Source organism: Gossypium raimondii, chromosome 4 (genome assembly GCF_025698545.1).
Source record: "Gossypium raimondii isolate GPD5lz chromosome 4, ASM2569854v1, whole genome shotgun sequence".
Taxonomy (NCBI): Eukaryota; Viridiplantae; Streptophyta; class Magnoliopsida; order Malvales; family Malvaceae; genus Gossypium; species Gossypium raimondii.
Genome location: NC_068568.1, coordinates 21397501 through 21419232, shown reverse-complemented (window position 1 = coordinate 21419232; position 21732 = coordinate 21397501). Strand labels below are relative to the sequence as shown.

Sequence of the window (21732 nt, the reverse complement as noted above, 5' to 3'; positions counted from 1 at the left end):
AAGAATTAGCTTTGTTACTTAGAAAGATTAGAGTTCTGGGTACTAGGGCAAAGTCTTATTTGTAATTCACTTTATGTAAAGGAATTTAATTTCTAGTAAAGTTTTCTTATATGGAATTGAATCAAAATTGACTCCTTTCTGCATTCATTTCATGCATTGCATTGTTTCATATGCATTAAGAAATACATCAAGGGATTCTAATTAATTTAAATCACTCCTCAGTTAATCGAGAAACCAACCAACTTACCAAACACCACTACGGTACTCGATCGAAAACTAAGGATATGGATCAAAGGATGGAAAGACTAGAACAATCCCAAAAGGAAATGCAGGAGCAGCTTCAAAAGCAAATGAATGAGCAGCAAAAGATGATAGACAAAATGATGGAATCTCAAGGGAGTACGATGGCCCAATTAACTCAATGGTTCAACAAAGGAACTGATAAAGGAAAAGGCTCTGTGATCAATATTGAAGAATGAGACAATGAGGGACCTGTCTATCCTCCGGACTTTACCCCCCAACAAGTTGAGATATACCCGCATAGGTCCTCTGTTACCATTAATCCTCCAAGTGACGCTGCAACGCTAATAAATCTCTAGGCAGGATTAGGTTCTAACCCTAGAGCCAACTTTGTTAATCCTGCTATTCCTGATTTTGATGAGACGGCTGGAAAAGAGAAAATGAATGATGAATTGCCAAAACAGCTAGAGGAAAAGTACAAATGGCTGGAAGAGAAATTTAGAGCGATGGAATGTGCAGAAGGCTACTATGGGATGGATGCTAAAGAATTAAGTCTGGTTTCGGATTTAGTGCTCCCTTACAAATTCAAAATGCCAGAGTTTGAGAAATATAATGGAACCAGTAGCCCCGAAGCTCATATTACCATGTTCTGCAGACGAATGACCGGTTATGTCAATAATGACCAACTCTTGATCCATTGCTTCCAGGATAGCCTCACAGGGGCAGCATCCAAGTGGTACAATCAATTGAATCGTACCCAGATTAATTTATGGAGAGATTTGGCACAGGCGTTCATAAAAAGTACAGCCATGTGACTGACATGGTACCTGATAGGATCACTCTGTAGAATATGGAAAAGAAACCAGGCGAAAGCTTTAGGCAATACACGCAGAGATGGAGGGAGGTTGTCGTACAAGTTCAGCCGTCTCTTCTAGAAAGAGAGATGACGATGCTTTTTGTCAACACATTGAAGGCACCATTTATTACACATATGTTAGGAAGTGCTACTAAAAGTTTTTCCGACATAGTTATGAATGGCGAGATGATAGAAAATGCTATCAGAAGCAGGAAAATAGATGCTGGAGAAAGTAGCAGAAGGGCGGCCTCGAAGAAGAAAGAGAACGAGGTCAACAACACAAGTTCATATTCGAAGATAGTTACGGTGAATCAGCCGGGAAAAGTGGCTATTAACCAGCAAGGATCATCAAATAAGAGATCTGATACAAGACAAAATACAGAGAAGATTCAATTTATGCCAATTCCAATGACGTATAGGGAGCTATATTAGAATCTATTCAATGCACACGTCGTTTCTTCTTTCCACTTGAAACCTCTGCAGCCTCCATACCCCAAGTGGTACGATGTAAATGCACAGTGCGACTATCACGCGGGAATTGAGGGGCATTCTATAGAACATTGTACAGCGTTCAAGAAGCTGGTGGAAAGACTTATAAGCATGGGTGTGGTTTTATTGGATGATTCGCCCAGTACAGAAAATCTGTTACCTAATCATAACGGAGTGAACATGATAGGTGGGAGCATGGGTAGAAAAATCAAGGAAGACATAGCAGAAGTGAAAATTCCTTTGAGGTGGGTCTAGAGAAATATGGTAAAAAGGGGATTGATTGTTCCGAATTCAGAGAGAAGCTTCGAAAGGATGGAAAATTACTGTGAGTTCCATCACGAGGAGGGACATAAAATCCAAGAATGCACTGAATTCAGAGCCCTGTTTCAAGGCCTGATGGATAATAAAGAAATGGAATTTTATGAGAAAGTTAGGGAGGAACGGAGTATTTGCACATCCGAATCCTCGAAAGTTCTAAGAGTAGCACAGCCGGTGGTCATCATCTCGCGACCAAAGAATGATGAAGTGAGAACGCCAGTGATGCCAAGAATCATAATAAAGAAACCTGCAACCTTTTCTTACTAGGATAGTAGGAAGGTTCCATGGAGCTACGAGTGCAATACAACTGTCCCTGGAAAAGAGACTACAAAGGACCAGTGTGTGAGTGCCAAACTAGAACCTATGAAAAGGGCCATAATAAGGGAGCAGAAAGGGAAAATAGTTTAGCCAGTGAAGGAGGAAGAAGCTGTGGAATTCCTCAAATTTCTGAAGCATAGTGAGTATAATGTCGTCGAACAGTTGCATAAACAACCGGCTCACATATCTGTACTAGCCTTACTCTTGAATTCAGAAGTATATTGAAATGCGCTAATGACGATGCTAAATGAGACTTATGTGTCTAAGGATATTTCTGTCAGCAAACTAGATCGGTTGGTCAATAATATCAGTGCTGATAATTTCATATTTTTCAATGATGATGAAATACCTCCTGGGGGCATGGGATCTACCAAAGCTTTGCATATCACTGCACGATGCAAGGGGCATATTTTGCCAGGAGTACTGATTGACAATGGATCAGCTTTGAACGTATTGCCATTATTCACACTTAACAGGCTACCCATAGACAGTTCGCACATGAAAACATGTCAAAATGTAGTGAGGGCGTTTGACGTACAGAAAGGAAGGTCATGGGAAGAATTGAGATACCCCTACTGATTGGCCCAACAGTTTATGAGGTAGATTTTATTGTAATGGACATCAAACCTTCCTATAATTGTTTATTGGAAGACCATGGATACATTCGGTGGGGGCAATACCGTCATCATTACATCAGATGTTGAAGTTAGTGTCAGATGGTCGGCTAGTAACAATAAAGCCGAAGAGGATATAATAGTAGCTGTATCCAATGAGACGCCATACGTGGAGACCAATGACGAGTCAATAGAATGCTCATTTCGACCTTTGGAGTTTGTAAATGCGGCATTTGTTCCTGAAGGGAGCAAAATTTGGGTGCCAAAATTATCCAAAACTACAGAGATGGGTTTACAATTGTTGGTGGGAAAAAGAGCTTTACCCGGAAGAGGGCTAGGGAGATATCTTCAAAGGAGGACTGAGGTTCCAATGCTGAAAGAAAAGCAGGATCACTTTGGCTTAGGATACAAGCCAGATAGAGGACAGAGAAGGAAGGAGATAGAAAAAAGGCAGGAAAGGAGAAGGGCACGTTTAAATGGGGAGGAAGCTAAGTGGGAGCCAATGATAATCCCCCACATATCCAAAAATTTCGTATCTGGAGGAGTTATTCATCATGAGAGAAAGAAATCAGTTGAGAAAAGCATCGAGGAGACGTTGGGAAATATGCACATCAATGCCATTCATGAGCATGTGAATGAAGAAAGGAGCTGGCTGGACATTCATCCTTATGAGCCCGGAAATGTTCCAGATAATTGGACTGCGGAAGAAATACCTAAAGTCTTTAGAAATGTCTCAGAGTAATATTCAGAACAAACTTGTTGTTTTAGCCTAAAAATAACAAGAACTCTTTTGTGAAATAGGCTTATGTTTAAACATCATTATTTTAATAAAATACATCTTTGCAATTGTTTCGAGTAAATATTCTTTCATTCTTTCCATACAAGTAAATATATTATTTCATTGCACAAATAATTGTACATAAATTCATACATTCTTTTGTAACCATATTAGGTCCTTGTGTATCAACGACGTGAATGACGTCGCTACGAGCTCAGAGTGCCCTTTTGAACGAAACGTGTGTTTAGAGGGATCACACGACTTTGAAGGTGATGAAGATAGTGGTTTATCTTTGGACTTGTTGAGGATGGTAGAACAAGAGGAAAAGCAAATCCTACCTCACAAAGAATTAGTAGAAATTGTAAGCTTGGAAGAAGGAAAAGAGGTGAAAATTGGAACTAAGATTTCTACAAAGACAAGACGAGATCTCATTGAATTACTCCAAGAATTCAAAGATGTCTTCGCATGGTCATACTAGGATATGCCCGGATTGAGTGCTGACATTGTAGTGCATCGCCTACCCATAAAAGAAGATTGCAAACCAATTCAACAGAAGCTCAGAAGAATGAGGCCTGATATTATGCTCAAAATAAAAGATGAGGTTAGGAAACAGTTTGATGCTGGGTTTTTGCAGGAGGTTAAATATTCTGAATGGGTAGCCAACATCGTTCTAGTCCCTAAAAAAGATGGAAAAGTACGAATGTGTGTGGATTACAGGGATTTGAACAAAGCAAGTCCAAAGGATAATTTCCCATTGTCACATATTGATACTCTGGTGGACAATACGGCAGGATTTTCGCTGTTTTCTTTTATGGATGGGTTCTCAGGATATAATCAAATAAAGGTGCATCTAGAAGATATGGGAAAGACTACATTCATTACTTTGTGAGGAACATTTTGCTATAAGGTGATGCCATTCGGATTAAAGAATGCGGGAGCAACATATCAGAGAGCCATGGTAGCCTTGTTTCATGATATGATGCACAAAGAAATTGAAGTATATGTTGATGATATGATTGCCAAATCCAGAACAGAAGATGAACATGTACAGGTCCTGAGAAAATTGTTCTTAAGATTAAGGAGGTTTCAGCTCAAGCTTAATCCAACAAAATGCACTTTTAGAGCCAGGTCAGGAAAGTTGTTAGGCTTCGTAGTCAGCGAAAAGGGAATTGAGATTGATCCAGACAAAGTCAAGGCAATACGAGATTTATCGCCACCACGTACCCAGAAAGAAGTTTGAGGTTTCTTAGGAAGATTGAATTACATTGCTCGGTTCATTTCATAGTTGACTGAGAAATGTGATCCCATATTTCGCCTTTTGAAGAAACATAATCCTGATGTCTGGAATGAAGAATGCCAGAAAGCCTTTGAAAAGATAAAGTAATACTTATCCAATACTCCAGTTCTGTCACCACCCAGCCCAGATAGACCCTTGATTTTGTATTTAACGGTGTTCAACAACTCCATGGGATGTGTACTGGGTCAACATGATGCGACTGGAAAGAAGGAAAAGGTGATTTACTATCTCAGCAAGAAATTCACTGATTGTGAGATGAGATATTCGCCTATCGAAAAATTATGTTGCGCTCTGATTTGGACGACCAAGAGGTTGAGGCAATACTTACTCTATCATACGACTTGGCTAATTTCAAAATTAAACCCTTTGAAGTATATGATGGAGTCAACAGCATTGAATGGAAGAATGGCTAGATGGCAAATCTTGCTCTCTGAGTTTGATATCGTATATGTAAGTCAGAAGGCCATCAAGCAGAGTACGATAGCAGATTTCTTAGCTAGCAGAGCTCTGGAAGATTATGAGCCTCTGGACTTTGCTTCCCGAATGAAGATTTGATGTATGTGGCAAATGCTGAAGAGGATCCCCAAGAAAATCATTCTTGGAGATTAAACTTTGACGGAGCATCGAATACACTAGGCAATGGGATTGGGGCAGTCCTGGTGTCTCCGAATGGAGATTATCATCCTTTTACCAGTAAGTTGGACTTCGATTGCACTATTAATATGGCCGAGTATGAAGCTTGCATCATGGGGATTCGAGCATCTATAGAGCGGAAGATTAAGTTACTAAAAGTATATGGAGACTCAGCATTGGTAATTTATCAATTAAAAGGGGAATGGGAAACGAGAGATCCCAAGTTGATCCGTTATCGGAGATTGGTTCTGGAATTAATTGAAGAGTTTGATAACATTACCTTTTGTTATCTCCCACGGGAAGAAAATCAGATGGCTGATGCTCTTGCTACTTTAGCTTCCATGATTAAAGTGAATCAGTTAGAGGACATGAAGCCCATTCAAATTAGTATTTATGAGATCCCAGCCCACTGTTACAGCATTGAAGAAGTGGAGAATGATAATCGTCCTTGGTACTAAGATATATTGCTATATATGAAGAATCGCGAATATCCTGATCAGGCAACGGAGAATGATAAGAGGACATTAAGGAGACTAGCTATTGACTATGTCTTAGATGGGGAGATCCTACACAAAAGGGGAAAGGATCAAGTATTGTTGAGGTGCATGGACGCTGTAGAGGCTAAGGAAATTTTAGAAGAAGTCCATGAGGGTGTTTGTGGAACGCACGCTAATGGATTTACCATGGCTAGACAGATTATGAGATTCGGATATTACTAGTCCACTATGGAAAGAGATTGCATCAATTATGTCAAAAATGCCATAAATGCCAAATTTATGGGGATAAAATGCACACGCCTCCTTCTCCTCTTCATGTGATGACTTCTCCGTGGCCTTTCTCCATGTGGGGTATGGACGTCATTAGACCAATATCACCGAAGACTTCTAATGGACATCGTTTCATTTTTGTGGTTATTGACTACTTCACTAAGTGGGTGGAAGCAACATCATATGCTAATGCCACGAAGTCAGCAGTCAGTAAGTTTTTGAAGAAGGAGATCATATGTCGATATGGAATGCCTGAAAGGATTATATCTGATAATGCATTGAATTTGAACAACAGCACAATAGCAGAAGTCTGTAATCAATTCAATATCAGACATCATAATTCATCACCGTATCGTCCAAAAATGAATGGTGCAGTAGAGGCGGCCAACAAAAACATTAAGAAGATTGTGGCAAAAATGGCTGAAACTTACAAGGATTGGCATGAGAAGTTACCATTCGCTCTTTTGGCTTACCGAACATCTGCCAGGACTTCTACTGGGGCAACACATTTTTCTTTGGTTTATGGAATGGAAGCAGTTTTACCTATTGAGGTTGAAATTCCTTCTCTCCGGGTATTGGCTGAGTTAAAATTTATGAGGCGAATGGATCCAATCTCGATATGATCAGTTGAACCTGATTGAAGAGAAAATATTAAAAGCTATTCGTCATGGTCAAATGTATCAGAAGCAAATGATGCGAGCTTATAATAAGAAGGTTCGTCCCAGAGAATTTCATGAATGGGATTTGGTTTTGAAAAAGACCCTCCCTTTACAAAAGGATTTCAGAGGGAAATGGATGCCAAACTGGGAAGGACCTTACGTTGTGAAAAAGGCTTTTTCTGGAGGCGCTTTGATTTTGAGTGAAATGGATGGAAAAAATCTTCCGAATCCTGTAAATTCAGATTCGGTCAAGAAATATTTCACTTGAAGGAAGAGAGGAATCAAAGTGAAAACCCGCAAACGGCGCTCTGATCCCCTAAAAAAAAGGAGAGGCCAAGGTGAAAACCTAAAAAGGACGCCTTGAGACCAAAGGGGGTTTGAGTTGAAAACCCAAAAAGGGCGGCTCAAACATTGTCAGATTGGGGCATATGGTGATCTTGCTTCACTTAAGTCAACAAGAAAAGGATATACGAGGCTTAGGGCATTGCCAAAGTACTGTAGATCCCCTAAACACATATTAAATTCAGAAGGGTTCTTGGCTTGCACGGAGAAGTTCAAGCACGATATCCAAAGCACCTAGTCTTCATATTATTTGTACCAAATTTGTTGGTTCTTGTAAATACTTCATTCTTTGCTGTTCTTGAATATTTTTTTCTTTTCAGGACACTTACTATCAATAAACTCTTAAATTAATTCATCTTTTACTCAATATTTTTGATCTTTGCGCAAGCATGTTGCATTAGAATAATGATTGATGGACTAATAAACTTTCACAAAAGAAGTTTGGTATATTACTCTGGGAATTTCTAAATAATTTGGTAACCTGAAACAGGACTATTGTTTAAAACACCCCGAGTTCAAAAGATAAAGAACCTAAGAAGAAAAAAATCTAAATTAAGACTACTTTTTCAGATTTGGTTGTCTAAATAGTGAATGAGACAGCAAGAAGTCTTGATGGGGTAGGAAGAAGTCCCCTATGGAAAGAAAGCTCCTCATTTGGGCATAAGCATTTGATAAGACACCCTGAGAGTGGTGTAAACAAATTTCATAATCTGTATCCTTGAATTTCGATAGGAGAAGACTGAGAAGAGTCAAATTTTCCTACTCTTAAGTCATGGTGGAAGAAATATAGTACAAATTCTGTGTCCTAGAGGGTTGAGCTTTGAAGTGCACAATGGAAGGCAATTTGATTGAGTGTTTTTTTCGAAGATATCAGCCAAGCAAAAGGCGTCAGCAAAAAAACCTTAATAAACTTCAAGAAATGATAATTCTTGAAAAATGATATTCTGCATTCATTCAAATGTCATTCACACATGTCTAGTTAGGAGCATTTGATACATTTTATGCCATCCTAATCATTAGGCATAATTAGGTTCACTATACAGGTCATGTTCCCCAGAGAGCAGATCAGTGAAGATAACAGATCGAGTCTTATCTCCCTGAAGTTGTAGTGGAGCAGACTAAGTAGGCAAGTCTTATCCTCCTGAAGTTGCAGTGAAGCAGACTGAAGATGGCAAATCTTATCTCCCTGAAGTTGCAGTAGAGCAGATTAAAGTCGGTAATCCTATCTCGCTGAAGTTGCAAGGAGCGGATTAAAACCTTAGATCTTATCTCTCTGAAGTTGCAGAGAGCAGATCGCATTTAGTCTTATCCTTCTGAAGTTGCAGTGAGGCAGACTGAAGATGGCAAATCTTATCTCCCTGAAGTTGCAGTGGAGCAGATTAAAGCCGGTAATCCTATCTCGCTGAAGTTGCAGTGAGGGGATTAAAACCTTAGATCTTATCTCTCTGAAGTTGCAGAGAGCAGATCGCATCTAGTCTTGTCCTTCTAAAGTTGCAGTGAGGCAGGCTGAAAATGGCAAATCTTATCTTCCTGAAGTTGCAGTGGAGCAGATTAAAGCCGATAATCCTATATTCCTGAAGTTGTAAGTTGAGTGGATTAAAACCTTGGATCTTATCTCTCTAAAGTTGCAGAGAGCAGATCGTATTTAGTCTTATCTCCCTGAAGTTGCAGTGGAGCAGATTAAACCCGATAATCCTATCTTCCTGAAGTTGCAGTGGAGTGGATTAAAACCTTGGATCTTATCTCTCTGAAGTTGCAGAGAGCAGATCGTATTTAGTCTTATCTCCTTGAAAGTTGCAGTGGAGTAGATTAAAGCACTAGTTTCCTATACTTCTGAAGATGCAGTATGAAGGAATGAGGCTACTTGAAGAATAAGAGTACCAAGGCCCAGCATGACCGGGCAAAATTAGGCATTTTAAAGTCTTTGCTTCGTTCTTGTTACACGATAACGAGCAAAGAGGGGCAGCTGTACATGCCAGATTTTGCCCGGGTCTAAAAGACCTGTATTACAGACAGGCCCATATGGCCCAATTAATAAAACAAACGAGCGCCCAAACTACGGTAGCCCAAATTACAGACAGAAACCCTAGGGTTTCAATAGCGCCGCAAGCCAAGCTCCGAATCTCCGTGGATCTTCACCTGCGTATCAAGGAAAAAACGAAAATGGAAAGCGAATCAAAAGATTTGTAAATCAAATCAAGAGACAGATTTGCTTCCTCTTTAAATTTATTTCATACGGCTATAAAATAGCCATGGTAATATTGTAAAGGGGGATGGGAAATCAAATAAAAAAAAACAATTATTCTTACACAAACAGAGAGTTCAACATATTGAAAGTGGAGAACCAATTCAAATGTCTATATTATTTTTTTATTTACTTTGATTTGTTATTTTCTGTGTTTATATTTTTATTTTACTAAAATATATAAGGAAAGGAAAGAAGCAACCTGCGTTTGGAGCCTAAACCGCCGTGAGCATCCGAGGTAGCCGTCTCCGAGGAAAGGCGGTCGGAAACCGAAAGGTTTCTTGGGTTTTTGAGGCGTCTCTGCTTTTATTTAGACGGATTTGAGCCCAAATTTGGGCATAGAGGGTCTAAAAGGCTGAATTGAGACTTTTTCCCATTTTCCTACCATCACATGACGGCAATGGCGCCATGTGCCGGAGATCGCCGGCCGGCAAGAAGGGTTGACCACCGATGACCGGATGACCAGAAGGGGGGAGAGCTTTTTTGAAGTTTTCGGAGGTTTTTTTTTTAAAAAAAGGATGGAAACTGAAATTTTCGGATAGATTTTTGGCTTAAATAGCCTAGTGAAACGACGTCGTTTCACTAAGCCTCCCCAGATGCCAAAACGATGTCGTTTTGGGAGGCCGACCCGATTCCGACCCGACCCGGCCTAGGATCCGCGTGTTTTTTTTTAGCAGAGGGGTAAATTGCGATTTCAGCCCCTCCGCCTTTTAATTTTTTTGCAATTGAGTTTTTGGTTATTTTTAAATTTGCCCTTTAATTTAGTTACAATTTCATGTCAGCCCTAATATGAACGACGCCGTTTTAGAGGAGAGGGGAAAATTTTCCTTCCAGCCCCTCTATGTAATTCGCGTGCTCAAATTAGTCCTTTGGGTTTCATTTATTTGCGGATTTGCCCCAAAATTTTTCAATTGCTGTTCAATTTAGTTTTTTTATTATTTTCCTAATTAATTTTAATAATGTAATTGTTATTTTTTAATTTTTGTAACTATTTTTCAAAATATATATATTTATTTTTTATGCGCATTTATATTTTTAAAATAATGTTTTTTCATGTATACATATTTTTTTGAATTTTGATAATGTTGACATTATTAATATATTTTATGTTTTCATAAATACATTATAAATTTTATAAATCAAAGTTTACATAAAAATTCATTTGTATGCCTCTAATTCTTCATAATTTCATTTATTTTACTTATTTTGCTCATTTATTTGATATTTTACATGTCATTCGTTAGTTTTGCTTTTGTTTTAATTTAGTTTGTTAAACTTCATGATATTACCTCATTGTTATAATTATTGTTGTATTTGTTATTGTGACATTTATACATGCATTCAACCTACTATCACATCATTTTTTTACTCGATTTCAAACTTTTCAAAATTGAGCGAATGCTTGTATTTAGGATTTTCAAGGAAATTGAGCCCTAACGTATTGGGTTCCGATTTTCTTCATTAAATCTAACAATCGAGCATTTCTCTTTAATCAAAAAAAATAAGAAATCATTATTGGGAATTCAACACGTTGTGTCCTAACGCATTGGATGTGACGCATTGATTTCTCGAAATGAAGATTTTTGCTAAAAAATTAATAAAGGAAATATTCCAAGTTTGGGATTTTGAAGGAATTGTGCCCTAACGTATTGGGCCGCGATTTCTTAAATCTTGAATAAATGGATATTCTTTTAAATTTTTATTGCACGTATTCTGGCCTAATTCATTTTTGGGGAAATTAGAACGTCGTGCCCTAACGCATTGGGTGTGACATTTTCCTTCTCTGAAATGATAAAGGTCTTAATACGTAACGTTTTTAAGTTTTTTTTGCTAAGGATTATATATTTTCAAACTCTCGACTTCAAGACATTAATTAATCAATTTGGTACCAATTTTGGGCGTTACGAGGATGCTAATCCTTCCTCGTACATAATTGACTTCCGAACCCATTTTTTTTAAAACTCGTAGACCAAAGCCGTTTTTTAGGTGATCCAATCACACCTTAATAAAAGATTGGTGGCGACTCCCAATTTTTCATCGACAACTAATTTTTATTTTTTTCAAAAAATAAAAATGGTTTCGATACCCCCTCCTTGCTTGCTTGGATGACAAAGCCTCTTCACATATGTGTTAGCTTCCCTTGGCTCTAATTAAGTCACCTTAATTTAGCAGTTGAGCATGGTTGGACTGATGTGATTCTTGAATCGGGTAATGCTGTATTAACGATCTTGGCAACTCAGCCTGAGAAATTCGAAGTTAGTTTTTAGTTCTTTCTTGTAATATCGTCATTTGTAATTGTATGCATACTTTAAGGGAAGGTAGCCAAGCAACCGACTGGATTGCTAGGATGACCAAGGCTAGAATTTGTCCAAGCAATTGGGCAACTGGTGTACCAAATGATTTGAAATCATTATTGCAACCTCTCTTTATTAATGAATTTCGTTTTATGAAACAAATAATATTTAAATTTTGTTTACAATAATCAATTATAAAAATATGTTTGATATATATTAGTTTACACTAGAAATATGATCAATAAAATAAAAGAATTCTTATAGATATATGAATTCCAACTAGAGTAAGAAAGATTTGGTATTTAAAATTTGTTTAAAAAGTAATATTTATGGGTTTAAATGGGTTTGAATTAAGGTTAATTCATTCAAATTTAAAAACGGTTATTTTCATCCTTTTCAATTTTAGAAAAAAGTTTTAAGTAAAAATAATGAAATATTTTTTAACTTTAATTTTCACATTTTATATGTTTATTTAAAAAAATCAACCAAATGCATTCTCTGGTGTTGTTTAGTTTATAAGAAAACAAAACGAAAATCAACTCTATTTTTGAAATTAAATGGAACTTAAATTTTGGTAAAATGATTTTTTTATTTTTGGTGAATTATGTTTGTAAAATAAATGAAAAAGCATTCAATGAACAATTTAAAAATAATTTGATTTTTATTTGTTTATCAAATTGAATAAATCGAACATGAATGTTTTTATTATTATTCAAATATATATTTATAAACATTTTAGTTTAATTTAAAGGAATGAATATGAAATCACATTGAACCAACTTTAATATAATTTTAAATTTCTTAAGCACGAATACAAATTCAACAGTGCTAATGAAATACAACAATAGTTTTATCCCACCACGTATTGCACCCAATTTGAGTGAAGAACATTAACAACTAAGCTCATCATACATGTCAACCTCTCGACCATTCAATGGCTGACAAGGCCTTGCGTTTTTCTTGCAATCTGAGTTCAATGGAATGTCCAGAGCGATTATCTGCTCTTTCGAAATCGACATCACCTGCAAAGTTTTGTAGTTTTAGCCTTTTAGTGTAATATATAATAACTATACTTTTTTCTTTTTCCAGCATTGCAAAAAAAGATATACCTTGCCGAGAATGATCCATATGACATTCTCGGAGCATGGGGGAGTGGTAAGAGAACCAACATATGTGTAATACTTGCGGCTTCTTCGGTTCAATTCGTTTATATTCAAGATACCAAGAGGAACTGTCGTATTTTCCCCTCCCAAATGTTTCAATCCTTCTATTATCTGAAATCATAAAATTACAACTTAGTATCAATATACTGCCCCTCCTTTTTGTTTGAAGAGCATAACATGGGCTATGTTCTTTGGATCTGAGAATTAATAACGAAAAACAGTGTTAACTTTTCGTAGATGTGTCATTCATCTTGGGTTCTAGTTGTTGACTTTATGGTGAAATAGTTTTATTTAGGTGAAACTTTGATATCCTAATATGATATCAAGTAGGGACATTTTAACAAGTTTTACCCTGCAAATAAGTGGATCAGCGTTGCTTTCTTGGTAGAGTGCTGCTATAACTGCAAAGCTGCCATCCACTGCTGCCTGATGGACCAAATGAAGCTCAGCTGCAAATCTGTATATTGAAAAGGGTCAAGACTTGGCAAGGCCTTCTATTTCGGGGTGGGAGCCCATAAAAGTGAATTGGCCTCCATAATGTAGCATAGGAATATAGGATAAGATGAAATTGGACCAACAAACCCAATCACATACTAATGTTTATAGAGTGAAAGCTTACTGTTGCCCTTCAATTTGATGCTCTGCAGGTAAATGCCAGTGAAATTGCTTGAGGCTGTAATTTTTGCCATTAATCCATAAATCTCCAGGATATTCCTCGAAACGCACCTGTATTCCCTATATTCATCAACTTTTATCTAAAATATGTGAATAATGGACAATTAGGAGGAATTGCTTAGAAACCAACCCCAACGCTGTAGCCTTTGTTAAAGAGGGTAGCATTTACAGAATTGTAGTTCCTGGTTAAAGGTTTCAATAGCTTGTTGTGGACCGTTAGATTCCTCTGAATGTTTATGGGAGACTGTCTTTTCCCTATGGAACATGGTGCGAATTTTGGCTCCAACATTCCCCACCTGTCTGGGCCATCTTTGCCTAAATAGCTGAACTCCATTCCTCCAAAAACTAACCCAACAGAAAGGAAAAAAAAGAAAAGATTAAGCACTGAATCTGGAATTCAAAACATATGTACTATCAATTTCCGAAAGAAATGCTGCAAGAACATGATCATACCATCAATGGCAGAAGCAATGCCAGGAAGCAAACTAAGCGAGAAAACGATTGAGAGTTGAGAAGCCATTAATAACATGACCCAAAACTTGGACAACCCACAATAATTCAGCTTGCCAAAGAGAAGAACAACTGAAGAAAAGCTTATACAATTATCATATTTTCAGTTGCTCATGGCTACTCGTTTTCAAACAGTTTTTCTCTGCTAAATATAGTAAGAGGCTTCTTGGGAGTTTTAGAGCACCTTACACACTCGTTTGTTTGTCTACTTATATATGTAGTGAGTGGTAAGATGCAGATATTCATGTCCTAATCAAAGAATTTGACCTACTATAATTATAATAATATATTTTGAATTAAAATCTTATTAAGTCCTTAGTAATAAAATAATAGAGAAAAAGACACTCGACGGATTACATCCACTTATAAGGTTTTCACTACTTCAATTCTTCAATTATAGGTAAAAGTTGCTGATTAGACATGCAAGTGGATAATGATAATAGGAGAATCGCTAACCAATAATAAAATAAAATAAAAACATATAGATTTTATGTAAAAACTATTTCGAGAAAAAATTACGAGTAGAAAAAGAATTTATTAGTGTTGCAATAGGAATTTTGACTGCATCCATTTAAAGGTTGAAAAATCCTATTCTAATCAATGTCAAATAAAAGAAGTGTAGTTCTATACGGATTCTACTTGTGCGGCATGATTCTTTTATTTTACCACTGTATTTATTTTTCCAACATCCGGATCACATAGACTTTAACAGATTTTATGTTGTTTTGATAAATTATATATTTTTGTATTATTTAAATAAAAATTCATGTTCCGTTAAAAAAACTAAAGTCAAAGTTGTTATTATTATTATTATTATTATTATTATTATTATTATTATTATTAAGATGAATCTTGTCTGTTATCTACTATATTTTCATAGCTAAACCAGCAAAAATTAGTGAGATTAGAGCGTGGATGTGGAATCCTTTAATCATATAAACGGAGATATAGAGAGCAAATATATTTGGGATAAGAAGATAAAATTAAAAGGTTCGTTAACTGAGGCTGCGGGACATTTTCAAAATAAAATTAAAGTTATTTTCATGGTTGATAAAGTTTATTTTTTTGAAGTTTGTGATTATTTTTTATTCAAGAGGAATATAATATATTTATATTTTACTAGCATACTCATGGTATCTGTAATAGGCCAATTTAGTCCGGGCTCACAAAAAAATAATAAACCCAAAATAATAAAATAAAGTCCAAGTCCAATCCAAAATTGTATCATTTAGCCCGATCGGAATGACCCATTACTTGAAAAGGTTGAAGGTTCATCTACAAGCTTGACACATATGGAAACATAATCTTCAAGGATATGCAATTTTAGATAAGATATGCAATCTTAGAATATAAGATTTTGCAATCTTAGAGATTTAATTCGTAGATACCCTTTAACCTTAGCCATTGATGTAATTGATCTATACCGTTGAATTTGGGGAGGCTCAACTATAAATAGAGACCTCTCCCTCCATTGAAAAACATTGGATTTGGGGAGGCTTGTTCTTATTTTATTTTTCGTTTATCTTCGTTTCTTTTTAAGTTGCTTTCATTTGAGTTAGATTTTGGTGGAGGAATTTCGTTGAATCTTCATATTGTGAAAGTAAGGCTGACTTAAGCGTTTTTTAACCTTTTTTATTTATCCATTTAATTTTTTAATCATTAATTGTTCTTTTACTTTTATTCGTTTATTTATCCATCAACTTTCTTATTTACTTATTGTTCATTCATTTAACCATTCTTATCATTCTTTTATTTTTTTCCATTAATTATATATTTTATTTGTTTTAATATTATGTCACACATGTTGTTTAGTTTTAAAAACTCGTGTTATAAATCATCCATTTTAAATTGTTTGATTATTTGCTTTAAAAGTTTTTTTCCATATATTATCAATTGCAATTGATTTTTATACTATCTATTTTCTCCATATTTTGGCCCTCAATTTGGTTTTATTCTCATTTTTTCCTTTTAATTCTATTTTAAATTCAATTTAATCCTCACTAGTTTGATTTAATTTGCTTGTGTTTTATTTATTTAAGTATTGATTATTATGTTTTTTTAATTTTGAATCTTATATTATTTGAATGTTTATACTTATTATTATTAAATTAACCATTAATATTATCTAAGCGTATTGTATATTATTATTTTAGATTTATCTTGTTTTATTATTTGTAATTTATCAATATTATTATTTTAAATTCATTGTTAACATTATTTTAAATTTATCATGTATATCTATTTTAAATTTATCATTAATATTTTAAATTTATTATATACTATTATTTTGGATTTATCATGTATGATTATTCTAGAATTATCATCAAAATTTTTAAATTTTATATGTATTATTATTTCAAATTTATTATATATTATTTATTGTAAATTATCCAATTCACTTCAAATTGTAGATATTATCGTATTAAATTGTACATTCATATATATTATTTGTTTTAACTCATATATATTGTTTATTTTAAAATTTTGAACGTATAATTTATTGATTATAATTTCTCCTTTTGCCATTGATTTCTTTAGTATATCTTTTAAAATTGATTATTAATTCATTTAATTTTAAAATATTGATATTGGTATTTATATAATGTATGATTGAAATTATTGTTGCCATGCATGTTTATATTTGTTTATTAATTATTTGTTATTCATTAGTGTATGATTCATTTACAAATTATCTTTTTGCGTCGAATGTTATCATTTAATCACATTACATTTTATTCAAAAGTTTATAAAACAGGACTAGATATTTAAGATTTTCGAGAAGATTATGCCCTAACTTACTGGGCTTCAATTTTCTCGTTAAATTCAAAATAGCCGAGTATCCCTTTTTCAATAAAATCATACAAGTTTCAAATAAAAGCTTATTCTCGAGAATTTAAAATGTTATATCCTAACTCACTGGATACGACGTTTTGTTATCTCAAGATGAGAATTTTAATAAAAACAACTTTGTGTGTTGTCATCGGAACTTCAAAGAATCATACCCTAACTTACGGGGTTTCGATTTCTTCGTTAAAGTAAGATGGCCAAATTTTATTTAGCTTTCAAAATAATAAATTTCAATAAGGATTTTAAAAGGGGAATTGTTTTGATCTCTTCAAATTTTCAATATTCGACATTAAGACATTAATTAATGAACTAGGTACCAATTTTGGGCGTTACGAGGGTGCTAATCCTTCCTCGTACGTAACTGACTCCCGAAACTATTTTTCTAAATTTTGTGGACCAAAATCGTTATTTTTAATAAAATCAAATCGTTTATTAAAAACAATTACTTTTCCAAGTGACTCAATCACACCTCATAAAAATAGATTGGTGGTGACTCCATTTTCATTTTTAAATAAAAGTCGACCTTGTTTAAATAAAAATGGTTTCGACAGCTTGGCGACTTTATTGGGGACTGGTTAGAGGGTCGAGCCGTAAATTGATTAATTTTTGTCTTTCGGTCGAGAAATCAAAATTTGTTTTAAAATCACAATTCCCCCTTTATGCATTATTTTTATGGTTTTGATCATGGTATGTTTGTTTGGTTGGTCCAAATATGTTAATGTGTATTTGCATTTTGCATTGCATGGGTTGGTCAATTTTACCCCTCTAAGTAGGAGCGAGAAACTAGTCCTTCGTGAGGTTTTCACCTCCGTGTAGGATAGCAGACTGCTTTCGGGATACATCTGTACCTATGTCTTCGTGAGATTTTCATCTCCGTGCAGCCATAGGGAAATGTATTCCCCTGAACTGAACTCAGTCCATATGAGCCTATAATGGGTGAGGATCGAGGAATCTGCTGGTTCGGGTACCTTTTCTCTAGAAGCCAAACCTCATATAGTGAACCTTAGAAACTCACACTAGGTAGAACTACACTGAACCCTAGTAGATACCCGAATAGGTGTTTTATTATTTCTTGATTGTATAGGATTCTATGTTTATACCTGATACTAACTTGTTGTGTTTTGCTTTGGCTGCATGACATTTTTGACTGCATGGCATTTCATCATAGAAAAGAGGTGTTGATTCATGTTTGGTTGCTAAATAGAGAGCTTGTCATGGAAAATGGATTTCTTGATAAAGTGGAAGTCAATACGGTTGTCCGAATATAGTCCAAGAAAACGTGATGCGAGAAGTGTAACAAGAGGAGTATACGACCTTGCTGTGTTGCCCGAAGATTCAAGTTAGCAAATATTCTTCAAGATTTGTCGAACATCCCAACCTTTTTAAAGAAGCTTAGGAGCATGAGTGAGTAAGGAGTTGCGACCTGAATCAAGCAAAATGAGCTAGTAGATGTCTATTGGAAAATTCGCGAGATGCATCTTAATATCCGGATGATCGAGGGCGAAGCCGTATATGTATCCGCTTTATGTAAAGAGATCTGTTTTCTAGTAAAGTTTTTCTAGTAAAGAATTGAACCAGAATCAACGTCTCTTTTTGCATTCATTTCATGCATTTGCACTACATTACTTCATATGCATTAAAATCCATTAAAAGAGTCTAATTGATTAAAGTTATTTCAATTAATCTGAAAGCCAACACCCTTACGGTACCCAAGCAAAAACTAAGAGAATGGACCAAAGGTTGGAGAGATTAGAGCAGATGCAAATACAGATGCTAGAGCAATTGACCAAATTTCAACAGGATATGAAAGACCAGATGATAGAGTTTCAAAGAAATATGATAAACCAGTTAACCCAGTTATTGGCTAGAAAGTTAGAAAAAGGAAAAGACTCAATGGGTCAGTTTGGGGTTGATAATAAGGATCTTGCCTATTCCCTAGGTTTTACCCCGATAAGTTTCCAGGTTCAACTAGATGCACGTCCATAAGGGGCACTCTTTACTATCAGGCCTCCACAATATCAGACTGGTACATCGACGCCGACGAATTACTCGATAGGCCCAGGTTCTAATCTAAGAGACAATCTAACCAATCCTGTTGCCCTTGATAATCCAGCAGAAACAAAACAGACGCGAATAGAGTATCCAGATACTGTAAAAGCCACAAGAAAGAAGGGGAATAAGGTGGATAATGCAAGTAGGTACAATAGGGGCTACTCAAAACCAATCACTATGGGGCAGCCAAAGTCAAAAACCACCAGCCATCAGGGTCCTTTAAAGCAAGAACCTTGCATGAGGACAAATATAGGAAGGTTTCAGTTCACGCATATACCGATGTCATATAGAGAGCTATATCAAGGCTTATTTGATGCACATGTGGTATCCCCTTTCTACTTGAAACCAATGCAGCCCCATTTCCTTAGGGATACGACGCAAACACCCAGTGTGAATACCATGCAGGAATTGCGGGGCACTCGATAGAAAATTGCATAGCATTCAAAAAGATAGTTGAAAGATTCATCAATATAGGCATTGTCAAATTTGATGAGGCCATCAGTGCAGAAAATCCGCTACCCAATCACATTGATAATAGGATGAATACGATATATGAAGAAGAGTTGGAAAGTGTTCATATCAATGTCGTATATGAAGACACACTTGAAAAGGGACCTTGTTAGATATCCACCCTTATAAACTTGGGAGCGTCTAAATAATCGAATTGTAGAAGAAATCTCTGTAGCATCTAGGGCTTACTTAGAGTAATGTTCAGAACACACTTGTTGCTTTTAGCCTAGAGGCAATAAGAATTCCTTTATGAAACAGGCTCATGTCTGAACGTCGTTGTTCTAATAAAATACATCTTTGCATTTATTTTTGAGCAAATATTCTTTCATTCTTTTCGAATAATTATTCTTTCATTCTCTTGGATTTTCTTCCACATTATTCTTTTATTCATTCATAATCATATTGTACAAATAATTATTCATAAATTCATACATCCTTTTGTATATTCTTTGATACTTATTATAGGTCCCCAGATATCAATGACATGAGTGACGCTACTACAGACTCAGAATTTCCTTTTGAGTGAGGCATGTGTTTAGAGGGATCTCATGACTTTGAAAATGACTAGATTATAGCCTATCTCCGAACTTGTTGAGGATGGTAGAGCAGGAAGGAAACTTTACCTCCTGAGGAGACGATGGAGATTGTGACCTTAAGGGAACGTGCATAACCGAAGAAGCAAAGCAAGACATTGTTAAGTTACTTCAAGAGTTCAAGGATGTCTTCACAGGGTCATAATAGGATATGCCCGGGTTAAACACTGATATTGTAATCTGAACAACAGCACGATAATATAAATTTGCAGTATGTTCAAGATTAACATCATGAACGATGCACTAAAAATTCTTTGCCGGGACAACGTTTTCTCTTTGACTTATCATAGCTTTGCCCATTGAAGTCAAGTTGCCATCTCTCCGCATTTTTTGCTGGATTTTACCCTAATTGAAGAGGAAGATCCAAAGTTTTTCTTCATAGTCAAATGCTCCAAAAGTAAATCTCGCCTAGAAAGCTCTATGAAAGAAGCCTGATACCAAATAAGATCATTCGCATACAAAATGAAAGTGGATGTGAAGGATCTTGTATAAAAGATTTTATTTGGAAAATCATTGATTCTGATCGAAAGAGATAACAAGGACTTGCCTAATCCTATGAGTCTCAAAAAAATTAAAAAATTAAAAAAATGAAAATGAAAATTAAAATGATGGAAAAAAAATGAAAAAGAAAAGGAAACGGAGAGGCCAATGCGAAAACCCGCAAAGGGTGCTTTGTGACCAAAGGTGGATTTGAGTTGAAAACCCAAAAAGGGCGACTCAAATTTTGAGCAAAATGGGGGGCCTGAACGCCATCATCATCGAAGGCTTCTAATGGGCATTGCTTCATTTTTTACTTCATTGAACGGGTAAAGGCTGCTTCATATGCCAATGTCATCATATACCGTTATAGAATTCCAGAGAAGATGGTATCGGTAAATGCGTTAGCACGATAGCTGAGGTCTGTAATCAATTCAAACTCAAACATCGCGATTCATCACTATATCGCCCAGAAATAGATAATAAGAATATTGCAAAAAAATGACTAAGACTTACAAGAGCTGGCATAAAAAATTACCATTTGCCCTCCTTACTTGTCGAACATCTATCAAGACTTCCACTGGGGCAGCATCTTTTTCTTTGGTTTGTGGGATGGAGGTAATTTTACCCATTGAAGTAGAAATCCCTTTTCTTCGGGTATTAGTTGAGCTAAGAGTTGGATGAACTATAATGGATCCAATCACGATGTGATCAGTTGAACTTAATAGAGGGAAAAAGGCTAAAAGTTATTCAACACGGTCAGATGTATTAAAGGCGAATGATGCGGGCCTACAATAAAAAGGTTCGTCCAAGAAAATTCCACGAGGGGGACCTAGTATTGAAAAATATCCTTCCTATACAAAAGAATTTTAGAGGGAAATGGATGCCAAATTGAGAATGTTCATATGTTGTAAAGAAGGCCTTTTCTGGAAAAGCTTTAATCTTGAGTGAGATGGATGGTAAAAACTTGTCAAACTCTGTAAACTCAGATGCAGTCAAGAGTTACTTTACCTAAAAGGAGAAGGGATCAAGGTGAAAACCAGCAAAGGGCGCTT

At 35.7% G+C, this 21732-nt stretch overlaps 1 protein-coding gene and 1 pseudogene across 1 annotated transcript; one reads left to right on the top strand and one right to left on the bottom strand.

Moving 5' to 3' along the window:
* Positions 1 to 21732, top strand: part of LOC105767233 (uncharacterized) — a 36525-nt pseudogene that overhangs the window by 409 nt on the left and 14384 nt on the right.
* Positions 12621 to 14371, bottom strand: LOC105766660 (alpha carbonic anhydrase 1, chloroplastic). Its single transcript, XM_012586206.2, has 6 exons — positions 14142 to 14371; positions 13819 to 14033; positions 13633 to 13739; positions 13365 to 13470; positions 12960 to 13124; positions 12621 to 12872 (listed from the first exon to the last, which is right to left on the bottom strand). The coding sequence occupies exons 1-6, from the start codon at positions 14215 to 14217 to the stop codon at positions 12741 to 12743; spliced, it is 801 nt and encodes a 266-aa protein (XP_012441660.1). The 5' UTR covers positions 14218 to 14371; the 3' UTR covers positions 12621 to 12740.